Source organism: Aptenodytes patagonicus, chromosome 3 (genome assembly GCF_965638725.1).
Source record: "Aptenodytes patagonicus chromosome 3, bAptPat1.pri.cur, whole genome shotgun sequence".
NCBI classification, from domain to species: Eukaryota; Metazoa; Chordata; class Aves; order Sphenisciformes; family Spheniscidae; genus Aptenodytes; species Aptenodytes patagonicus.
The window spans coordinates 51,874,649-51,887,483 of NC_134951.1; the positions used below are offsets into that span (position 1 = coordinate 51,874,649).

Consider the following 12,835-nt stretch of genomic DNA (forward strand, 5'->3'; position numbering starts at 1 on the left):
ACCTAAAGCATCACTAACTATAATGTTTATAAAGAAATTCTAATACAGCTAATTACATCTGTGTAAAGAGTCACTCCCACACATATGTAAAATTGGACAAGCAGCAATACTCATTTACCCTTTGAATCACTGCTGTCCTAGCTTTTGCAGAAGGCGTTTCATTACATTGTCATCTCTGGATCACTCAAAATCAAATTCACTTGACTGCAAGGTTTTCAAGACAATGAATTATTAACTGCCTTCTGCTATAATTATGTCTTTCTAAACCAAATCTTGAAATTATTAAAACAACATGACATAGAGACTGGCTTGCTTGCTGACTTCATCAAGTGAACAAGCGGGTTTTTTATTTATTCAGGGCTACAACTTCCTGAACATGATAAACTCCTTTATTTTGGTGCTGAGGATACAAAACTAATTTGCAAGTGTCTGCCACAAAGAAGCAACTGAACAATTCAAACTTACTTTACTGTAGTGCTAAGATCTTAGTAGTACTTATAACTCATCTTCTTAGGGAGACTCTTTCATTTGTTAATTTAATCCAATTCCTTTACGTACCACTCCAAAAAGCTAGAGAGAGAAGTGGACATATGATTGCCTACTCTGGCTTCACATTCAAATACAGTAGAAGCTTAATGATACACAATAGACTCCTGAAAGTCACTCTGATGGTTTTATATGACAGATTATGTTTGCCTTCAAGTGTTTAAGAGCTGAATGATGCCTGTTGTGTTTACAATCTGAAGGCCAGTGCCCTCAGCAAACCCATTTATCTGATCTTTCCGTTTTCTAAATGCAGTTCTTGTTATGTTTGTATAGTCAAGGCTGTCACGTATAATCCATTAAAGGAGCATTGCGTGCATTAAAATTTTTTTTGCATGTCCACAAACATGAACTCAGCACAACTTTGCCTTTAGAATGAAAACAAAATGGAGTTGAGCTAAATAGTGCAGCGTAGTGAAGAGCAGATGTGGCCTTTATCGTACTGGGAAGGAATATACAGTCAGTGCTTATACAGCCACTAGTCAAAGCTCCTTTGGCTGCCTAGACCACATCTCAGGTAAATCCACACGTGCTAACCACATTTCATGTCAATCACACGTTTCTGTCCCATCCTATTTGGACATTCGCCATCTCTAAGTCAATTCTTCAACTTGGTCCCACTTTATAAACTGCTGTTCCTCATAACTTAAGCATGGCTTCACAGGCTGTCAGCAAATTCACATGCAATCAGAAATTAGACTTGGAAGCAATTTTTCACTTACACCTATTATTTACTCTCTGCTTAGGACTTGAATCGTAGAATGGTTTGGGTTGGAAGGGACCTTTAAAGGCCATCTAGTCCAACCCCCCTTCAATGAGCAGGGACAAGGTAAAGGTACTTCATTTAAGATGCAGGTGGTTCCTGTTTCAGAGAGTTCACAATCTTAAGAAAAAGATATGTGTCCCACCAAGCTCTATTTTGCTACTTTTGTGTTTACCAAAGTTCTTGCAATACTGTAGACCCCCAGTCGTTTGCAACATCACTACAATTCTGGGCATACTCAGAGCCACCATTTATGTCAAACTGGTGACATACCTTGTCTAGGCTGTTGGCAGAAATCATGCAGGACACGTTGTGAAATGCAGACAGAAATTAAGATTTTTTTAGGTGTCTTGAAAAGCAAGATCTTAAAAGGAACTTGAAAGAGTAGTCAAATAGGTTTGTTTTAGTGTGGGAAGACAGAAGTTACTGAATACACACACACACAGAGAATTCTACTCCTTCTACAAAGCAGCTCTTCACTGGAAAAGTAGCAAACATGAATGAATTTGTATAAAGATGGATTAATAAAAAAAATTAGAGTCTTTTTGAATAGCTATAGTTATTCTAGTCACATAAATCATAATTGTATTTTGCACTGTATGGAGAACGGACTACATAAATGTACACAAAGCATCTGTCAAAAACAGCTCAGAGGAGGTTTTTCTGTATTATCTGTAACTAAGTCTAAGTTTTAATTGAATTTTCCCAAAAATGATCGGATTAAAAAAATACACCTTTATTTCAATTATATTAAAACCAAAGATATATGTTTTGAACTTGCTTTTATACTTAGAGAATTCCATGCCCTTCAACTTCCCTAAGGCCTTTTTTCAAGTGTTGTCTACTCCTTTTATCCCAGGAACAACAGAAAATCCTGTCTCAAACTCTGACCAACTCTGTTCACAGTGTGCTGCGCTACTGCCAGACTTGCTCTTTCCCTTCTTTCTGCTTACAAAGTCCCTCTTGCTGTAATCCCTGACTGTCTAGTAAACGTTTACTATGCTGACATGAAGCAGGAAAATACTTTCCCCTAATTTCCTACAAACACAGAACTAGAACAAGGACAGATGAAGCAACTTCACTATGGCCACACAGGACGAGAGAGAGAGAGAGAGAGAGAGAGAAATGGATCCTGGATCTCTCGAGTCTCAGCAAGTCTTTTAATCGCAAATCCTAAACAAAGTTTAAGCACAGGAAAAAAGTAAGAAGGTCTGTACAAGATCATTCAATAGACTAATTACTGAATTAATTTGAAAAAAGGAGAATAGGAAGTCTTTTACTTGACATGAACTCTTACCTAGAACATCTCTTTCATGTTCGGGGATGAGAACTTTCCATTTGGATTCCTCTGGGTCACTGAAGTCAATGTTGATTAACCGGTAATTTGGAGAATGGCAGTTTGTCTTGAAAGTGAATACTGTTCCTTCATTGGTGACATACTCATACTCAGCCTCAAAGTTATCTATCAGCTTCACCCATTGAAGAATTCCTGCAAGATAAAACATATAATGTAAATTCTTCACCTCCTGAAACAAAACCTTTTAACACCTGAGAGCAAGGTCTTCCTGACAATTGCTGTAGGCTCTTTCTTGAACAACGGCAGTGACCAGAAAAGGTACAGCTATGGAAAGGGCTGAATATGTACTAAGTATTAAGAACTTAAAAAGAATTCTCCAGATTAATAGGTTGCAGTGGAAAAATGCCAGTTCACGGACATGTTAACATACTGGTTTTGAGGAATTTCTAGCAAAATACATGCAGAATACTGACAGAACTATGTTGAGCGTTTCACCAGCTTTCCTAAGGGACTGCTGGAAAGCTCTGATGTTTGCTACAGAGGTGCTTCTACCACACTGACTGCCGTGGAGCCCACGCCACCAAGCACATCAGGTTCTTGCCAACAGAGCTCACAAGCCCCCACTTCTACAGACTTCTTGGAATGGGGAGTCACAGCTGAGTCAAAAGACTCTGCACTAAGCTTTCAAGCTCAATTTTATTTTTAATAGCTTTTTTTAAATTACTATTTAATTCTAAAATAAATTATTTTTATTTTTTTTTCTTTCTGCAAAAAAAGTTACTTGTTCTTGAAATGGGAAGTTTTCCATCCTCCTTAAAAGCCCGGAACTTCCCACAGAATAGAAATGATGCTATTTGAATGAGTACAATAAACTTCGATATCAGGAATTTCCCTGTTAATTCAGAAACAACATTTCTGAAGTGTTGTTCTGCAGAAGCTTGTCACCACCAAAAGACAACTACAGGCAGTTAGCTAAAATGTTAACTTCTGGATTTGCGAAGAATGAAATTGCATTTTCCCTATCAACCTTCTAGAATATCACACTCACTAATAGAAGTGCACTTCTCTCAAACATGAATTGCCTCAGTTTACTCACTCTGTACCACAGTCTTAGTATTGACTCAACCTGGAGTTGGGACTGAAAGACTCCACTACTTTTTATTCACATTTTGCTGTTTTGCAATAGGTTTAGAGGCTAGTAGAAAGAAAAAGCAGCAAGGCTAGATCAGATATGCAATATGCTTGCTATATCTACAAACCAACCTATCAACCAATCTTACTATTATAAGTACATTAGCTATGCTGAAAAATCAGAATCCTTATTGATATGTGAAATTAAAGCTTTTATATCTTAACATTTGGCACACTCTCTGCCTCCTTCCTAAAACTAAAGGTTAGGTCTTTGCTTTTAAGTATAAACAAATAAACTGTGCATAAATCTGTTCATGAAACTCTATAATATAATGTTTGCATCAATAAAACAGCTCATCAGCTTATTTTATAATATTAAAAGCTGAGCAGAATAATGGAAGTAGATCATAGCTGAGCTGTAATTACTGTAAGTTTAAAAAAAGAAAAGAATAATTGAGGAAGCAGTGAGATGGCTAAGGTCATTTTAAACCCATTAAATGTAACAAGAGAGTATAGCCAGGCCTAGTATATTCAGAAAGCTCCTATCTCTTAATTGTCATTTTGGTTTAAGGAAAACTTCCCTGTCTCTTCATGCAAAGTGACAGATTAGCCAATTAAATTCTACTTTTCATACTGCTGTAATACAAACTTTCCAGACAATCCAGCCAACTTAGTATCCTGTCTCTGAGTGAACCAATTGCATGTTAAGTCTTGATTTTCACTGAGGTCCAAAGTTTTGTCCTTCTCAAGAGATTTCACATCAAAGAAAAATCCTGCTAAGTCAATCCAGTGGCTCAGAGTTCTATAGAGAAAACCTGCTTTGATGCCCAGTAAAACAAAGAAACGCCAGCCTACAGTGAACTCTGATATATACCAGCGAAACTGGTTTAAGATCTCAAGTCACACGCACAAGCATTTTAGTACATAAAAACTTAACTGCAGTATAACACCATAACAATATTGGAACATTTGTATTTTAGTATGACAGAATGAAACCATCCTACTACAGAAGAACTAGACTTCATAAAAAGGAATCCCCAGACTGTTGAAAAAAACCACTTTTTTTTTTAATGGTAAATGTGCACAATAACTATAGCCTCCATGACTGCAACAGAAGTTGGATTCCGTGAAGAAAAAGGACAATAATGTGACATTAGGGATTTACATTGCTGCCTTGCAACTCATTCATCCACTCCCAAATGAACAGCTAGCAAAACAGCGAGAGGGTTGATATTCTACAGGGATACGCTAAGTTGTTATAACAAAATCAAGAGCATTCATCTTGTTAAAGTGGATGTTATATAGTCCTTAGAAGACAAATATTACAGATGAATTACCTCTAAACCATTGTCTCACTGAAGTGGTTAAATACACCAATATCTAGTCTAAGTTAAAGAGGTGGTAACGAGGCAATTACAAGCAGTTGAAAGAGACCGTTACATCAGGTACATCGCTACTGTATAGAATGGGTGTTGCAGTTTTCCAGTGAGAGGAAAAAACCCTTTGCAATGAGACAGATATCAGACGTAAGAGGATGCATCTTTATGGCTGGGTTGCAGCTGATCCAGTTGTGGCCCGTGACTGAAAGGGATGTTCTAGCATTGCCTTAGATCAACCTGCTTAGCTCTCTCCTTTGGGCTAGGAATAACAACCTGGTGACCAGCGTGGCCAGTTCACTGGGCACTAATATGGCTGAAAACCGATTGGGGGTGGGGGAACCCATTTATCCCCAGGTCACGTCAGTGGCAGCACAAGGGAGGAGCAGGCCCATGTAGCTTACTACCGTGGTACTGCCCCCCTGCCGAGCGCTCTAGCCTTGCTGCCAAGTTGAGCTAACACCTAATCATCGCCATAGAGGAGTTTGTCCTTCATCACATTACTCCTAGCCTGCTGCTTCTGTTTTGCTCATCTGCCCCAGTAGTGAGCTGGTTCAATGAGTTAAATGACTTTAAAAAAAAAAAAAAAAAAATTGTGCCACAAAATAAAGTTCTCTTTTGCTGCCTGAACCAGCTCACTGCTCGGGCAGAGGAGTGCCACTACGTACAAGGCAGCCAGCACGCACAAGGCAGCAGCAGAGAGAGAGGCTGAAGAGGAGCAACAGCATTTTTCATTAGCAATGAGCCGTAAGATAAGCTTGACTGCAGCAAAACTGCACCCTCCCATTTCTCCCTCCTCCTCCATCAGCATGTCTCTACCTTCATGCTTGGTTTGGCATTTGCCTGAGTGAATAGTAAAGCTGATTAAATTAGCTAACCTAGAAGAAAACTAATCTCTTTCTATTTTACAGGTTTTTTTCCCGCGACAGATTAGCAAGTGCAATCACCTAACCACAGGGTCAGATGGGTGAAGACGCTGACTGACTCAACAGGAGGGGATGGTGTTAGGCAATCCCGGAGCATGAGGAGATAAGATGGGACATCTCTCCTTACCATGGCAGCAACTGCTTAATCTGCCTCTGCTTGTCTCACAAAACTGCTCCCTTCAGTACCCAAAAAGCCCAGGGGAATGGACAAGGCAGATTTTTATTAAAGACAGCACATTACACCAGGAGAAGAGTTTGCTTGAATGAACACAATTTGAAGTGTAGAGCATACCTTGTCAAAGATTCTGTCTTTCTGTAAGTGTCAGGAATACATCTACAAGTCTGTCTAGATAGAGAGACAGACATGCATTTCCAATTCAAACTCTGTGCAAGTAGATTAAGCACAACTCTTCTTGTTCATAGCTTTCTTTTGTTTATATGCGTGACGACTGAGTACTAGGAAAGGTATCTGCGTGCAGCTTTCACCTGACCTGAATTTAGGATGGATGATTTTGCAGTAACTGGTTAAACATTCAAAAGCATGGTGAACTATGTACCGAGGGCCTCAAGCAGTGCTCACTTCCTTACAGCACGGTTCTCTGTACATGTGGAACAGAGCACACTCTTACAGAAGCTGAATGAGCTGGGCTGAGCACTTACCTAAGCATCAGAAGAGGATGTTCCAGTGATTAGAGGTAAGCAAAAAAAGTGGTTTAGCATGCAGTGCAGACATGGGAAAATGTGCTTGATCATAGAGGACTCACATTATAACTTCTGGAAGAATAATAAAGATATCTATACACAATCTAGATGGGACAACACAAAGCCTCCCAAGTAACTTGTTGCAACACTAAGTCACATGCACCAGTTCCCAAGGGAGCCAAGAAAGTCAGTGAAGGTATCGACGAATATACAGACATAGTCAAAAAAGCAGATGCCTTACTTAAGCGCATATAGCTAAGGAAAGAGAGAGATGAACTATGTGGTTTCACTAAGACAACAGGCATCTGGAAAGGGCTCTGCAGGGGTGGATGACTGACAGTCTTCCCAGGAGCTAGACAAGATGCAGGAAACAGAGGTTCAAAATACACCAGAAGTAATGATAAAAGGCCTAAACCATAGTTTTCATATAAAATGACCTATGAAAATACCTTATGCCTTACATTAGAGAAGAGATGAATACACAAGAGCATGATAAAATGTATAAAACAATGAATGATCGGGAGCTACGGTGCCCAGACCTTCTGTCAGAGCAAGGATGCTGGTCCTAGACAAGTCATAGACCACAGCCAGTTCTCCATTGTATGACTGAAAACTCATGTGATCAGCACATCCATTCTTACCAAATGGCCTGAGGTACATGCACACATCCCATCATATGACTGGATGGATACTCACTCGCTGGTTACATACCTCACCAAAAGTGAATGTGTGCACGGTGTCATGTGGCGTGCATGTATCTATCCAGTTATCGAAACAGGAGAGGGACTACAGAGTCTCAGAAAAAAGGAATGGTCTGTTGACCCCCCAAACAGTTCATGCAAACCAGTTTCTCCTCACCTCTGAAGCACTCCAGCAAAAAGGGCACCAAGGCCCATGAATGGGAGGTTGGTTATCATGATCTAGAGGCAGGTGAAGGATTCTTGCTTCAGTCTCAAACCCAGAACAAACAGCCTCTCAGTAACAAAAAGAACAGTACATCTCTAAGTTTTGACTTTAAAAAGCCCTCCAAATACAAAGCGAAGGATGGGCACTCAGTTCATTCTTCTTTAAAAGAAAGGAGGGGCAGGGGGAGGCAAAGAACTGGATCTTGATAGAGATTTGCAGGTTTAACCAGCAGGCCTGAGAACGTCTGTCTTTGAGGACAGCCATTGAGAAGTAGCGTTTGTAGTCCAGGCTCCCTTATCCTTAACACCAGAGCCACTGAAGGCTTCAGTTTAATCCACATAAGCATACAATGAGACAGATTATTATACACGGGAAAAGCATGAGGTTGAAGATCTTGACAGTTTACTGTATACTGCTGCTATAACCTAATCCTTTTCTCTGCCAGTCCTTCCACTAAAACACACTGCTGAAGAGCTATAGATGCTTTTACCTATATACTTTATACCAGCCAGTTATCCATCATCAAATAATTGCATTACAATAGGAACTGCAGGTGGAGGATTTATAACCTTTATTCAATGGACAATAAAGCCATGCCACACAACAGCAAATCATAATCCTACAGAGCTGGCCCTTCTTCTGCAATGTTTAGGACAAAAGCAACATAAGAGCGTACAGACAGAATTTTTAAACAAAATTTTTGGATCCACAGAAGATCAAAAGGGAAATTATATCAGTAAGCATCACAGAGCAAGCCCTCAATCTTGTACTGGCCTCCGAACATAGCAAAACAGTCACTGGTCTGCTGAGAGCTCTCTGTGTGATGAAGCGGGTTCGTAGCTGAATGATGACAACTACAGGAAAAGGAAAAGCTAATTTGAACAAACTGATTATAACAGCAAGAATGATCACAGAAAGCCTGTTATCAACCTTCTTTCAGATGGAAAGGATAGAGTGCCTGAGAGTCACTGTTCATCAGTTCAAAAAATGTTCTCAATTCTTCCTTCCATATTTCATGTTTCATGGAAAGGCCAAACAATCCATTTGTGGCAAATAACCTCTCAACTGTGCCAGCTGGAGAGACAGGGCTTAGTGATCAGCTAATGGTAGTTTTTTTTATCTAATGTTGTGGAAGAAAGTTTTATGGTCAAGGTAAACACTCTCATTTGGCTTTTTTCATGTACTCTAGCAGCAAAAATTATCAGGTGAAAATATAAGTGTTAACCTCCGTAAATTTATATTCCATTCTAACTTGTCAATTATATTTTTTGTAAGACAGACAGTTTTTCTGGAAACGGGGGAGAACGTTCAGGAAGTGAACCAAGAGGTTTGGCTCATAACAATGGGACAGGCTTTCTACCCAGAAGAGCCACGCCAAATTTCATTATAGTACATGCATTAAGCAGGTAAACGTCTACTAGGAAAGATCACAATTTTTCAACTCTTAGATTTTACTCTGAATTGATTTTTCAGGGAGGCACTGGAAGATAAGCACATAATGTGTTTGTCTCTGAATCATAACTGGAATATTAAAAAGGTTTGGAAAAAAACAAACCAACTAACCCAGCCAGTTGTCTTCAGCCTTAACAACTAAGCCTCCAACTTAGCTACAGGTATGACTTCCTAAATTTAATTAATTTTGATAGCTGTTCATCAGTTATTTGGAATTCAGTTTACCTTTCATCTTAAAGATAATTTGCTCGATTATTTCGATAAAGAAGATTTTTTAAACAGACTGAAAATACAAATCAAACTAAAAATGCCTTTAAATCTAATCTGCTCACAGAAAAGCCTTAAAAATAATGTAATTTTGATTTTGCAGTTCCATATATATAGAGAGAGTAACATCCACCTTGAGTATCTACATACAAAACTGTAACTTTAGAGCATATGGGGTTTATGTATGTTTTACACTAGAATTATAACACATCCACCTCCTAAACTTGAATGATCAATGCATTCAGTACTACCAGCATGGGAGACAGGAGAGAGAGAAACGTGCTGGTTTAGTTCAATACTTTGCTACTGACAGATTAATCAACACACGCATCTATACAAGAGCACATCCTAGTAGGACATAAGAGGACATAAACTTCACAGAATTAACACTTTCAGTTTCAAAAAACTGGACACTGCCAAAAAGCCTTATAAAAGCAGAAGTCACAGTGCTTAATAATGCATTATTAAGCACTTTCAATTTATTTACTTACTTTCATTTTCTATGTTTTCCCCATTCATTTAAGAGTTAAAGTACACATTTTACTGAAAATTTTATAAACAGAAATGAATGTGTCTCTATGTTAGGTCTTAAATCCTGTGAAGATAAAAATCTTATTTTTAGTTAAGTCATCATACTGTTTCCTTCTTACCTCACTGTATTTTTAAGGTAAATTTTACAAAGTCTCTGTATCTACTCTTTGAACTCTGGGGTTTTTTTCATCTTTATTTCTAGAAGGAAATCAATAGTTCAACTCTACAATTTAGAACTCTGTTAGTAGATCATTTTTTCTTTTTCAGTCTCAGGAAAATGGGTTAAAATCACTCATTCCCTCATAATTTCTGCTTTTTATATGTTTCCCACTGAAGAGAAAGCTCTTACTCCCCAAATTTTATTTTCATAAAGAATCATCAGCATCCTTTATAAATTCCATTTTCCAATATTAACTTATCTACATAGCCTGTAGTACATTTAAAATAGCTTAAAATTTATAATGCATGGGTGTACAAATATTTATACCTCTATATATATGTGTACAGACATATATATACATGTCAAGTTTTGAACACCTTTGCTATAGCAGAGAAATATCTTTTGCTCTTGGACTGTCAATCACTAACTGAAAATTTCTTTCCCTTGCTAGTGGTACCTGGCAACCTCTTTCCATCGCCGCAAACCTTAATCACAGGATACATAATGCCTTCCATCACAGGGGAAAAAAACCAACCCAAATCTCACGGTGCAATTTAAACTTTGTCTATTAGTCACATTTCCTTTTAGTATTCTCCCATTTATATTTTCTCTTTTCCTTTCTTAGATTTACCCTATACATTGTAACAGGCAACGTCCAACTACTGCATGTCACATGGCCATAATTCCCTACAATACTTATTGAATGTATTCTCCCTATATTTCTCATCATATCACAAAGCATCCTGTATCTCACACTGATGACTGCTGGATATTTAGATATAACAGAGAATCTGGTATGAGGCTGCTGTCATATTTCAGAGTATGTTGAAACAGTGAGTTTGCTTTAGGATAGCTACAGTACACAGCTTTCAAATAGTGGTGTGCAGCACCTTCCTGTGTGAAATGAGAGCAGAGAAGAGTAGATCATGGCTATACATTGATGCATTGTGCCCATCCCTCCAGTCTGTCTCAGCGACTCTATTCTGAAAGCACAAACGTACCCAAGAACCTCAGCGCTTAGGAGATTTCTACCAGCTAGTGTATCTCTAACTGAAATAGTTTTACTTCACCTGCAAACCCTGAGCCACCACAGATGTTAATCTCTTGCTTCCTACTTCCCCTGTCAGCAGCTGCATCAACTAACTATGCATCTTCACTTGATTTGCACCTTCCAACTGCTGAAGACTTTTCTTCAAAAATACTCTGAAATTATGAGCCAGCTACCCAGTTCTATAGACATTACTCCTTCTGAGACCTCTGACTTTGCTCCACCAGCAGCTTTCTTAAAAAAGAAGCAAACAAAACAAATACCGCCCCCCCCAACCAACCCAACTGCAAAATGTAAGAGGCTGACAGATCATGCTTGTGTTTAAATAGCTAGCTATTCCTCCCTACGTTTTATTCTCTGTATTTGGTATCTAGAGAAGAACTAGTTAGTCTAACGATTAACTAATTCAGTAACGTACCACACAGTTGGACACAAAAAAGTATTTTTAAGGAAAAGCACAGTGCTGTTTCCGATGTTTCCAATGTCAAAAACTTCTTTTTTTTAACCTCAGAATTTCTGCACTTGTTACTGTGGATGCCAAAGAGAGTTGAATTTCTTTTTTAAAATAATATGAAAAGTATTATCCCTACTATAAAATTTCACATCATTTGTCACCAAGAGACCTATGAGGACAGGAACCACAAGACGTTTAGGATGGCAACAGTTTATATAGTCACCATGCTTTTCTGGTGTCCCAGAATACTAACAAAAACAAAGAAGGGGGTAGTGGTGAATATGCTGACTGACAGAAGTTTATAACCTGCAAAAGTAAAAATTATGTTGACAGGCAGATGAAGGTTAATCTTGTATTTTTCACCACTGCTACTCGTACCATTCATCAGCTTAATTGCACAAGGTTGCATGGTTGAGCGCGCAGTCACCATATAAAAAGTATCTTGAGTTTTCACGCAGAAGCACATTTTCATTGATGAATACTGGCTCACTAAAGCAAGTCAGATCTGTCAAACTTTTAAGAGACTTCCCAAATCCCTGAAAATCCACACACTCAAAGGCTTCCAAATTTCAAGTATCCTCTATGAGAGATTTTGAAAACTGGGCATTTACTCTGGAGTTGTCACAGTGCTAATCTACAACAGTATTTACATTCAACAGAAGACAGATAATCTCATGGTACACAGTGTGCTTCAAATTGGAAGAGACTGTTTCAAGGCCCCAGTGGTGTGTTCATAACGTATCCTGGGAAATGAATGGCAGAGCACAGCCCTTCACTCAGACATCTACTTCCACATCAGAATCTAATTTCTTTTTGAATCATGCAATACTCAGCTTGCTCTCAAGATCTCGCTCTGAGCCAGGCAGCTACGCAAAAGAACTCAGGGTTTTTTTGCCTCTTTCTTCTTCAGAGCCACAAATATTGTGTCTCACTCTGGAGGCTCCAAAGGCAAGAGACATTTTCAAACAATGTGGACTCTCTTTGAAAGTAGGATCTCTTAATCTCTTGGGACCTGACTTCACTTACGAACATCTGAGGGAGGGAATACTGGAGAGGAGATATTAAGATGTCCCTGAAAGGAATGCAAATTTGTTGTTTGTACTGAGATGGCTCCCAGTACCACTCATCCTGCAGACGATGGATGATGGCTACTCAATGATCATAGAAAGTTAGTGTATTTGCAAATAAATAAATAAATAAATGGAAGGAGGCAATATTTATCCATTTGAGTTAAAAAGTTCAGACATGTCAAGATATATCAAAGATTAGCCCAGAAGTA

The 12,835-nt window shown here is 38.6% G+C and overlaps 1 protein-coding gene across 1 annotated transcript in view; it reads right to left on the minus strand.

Moving 5' to 3' along the window:
* Positions 1 to 12,835, minus strand: part of PREP (prolyl endopeptidase) — a 117,083-nt gene that overhangs the window by 56,543 nt on the left and 47,705 nt on the right. Inside the window, exon 8 of the mRNA XM_076333319.1 lies at positions 2,604 to 2,795. Within this exon, the coding sequence (XP_076189434.1) occupies positions 2,604 to 2,795 (192 nt within the window). The remainder of the gene's footprint in view (positions 1 to 2,603; positions 2,796 to 12,835) is intronic.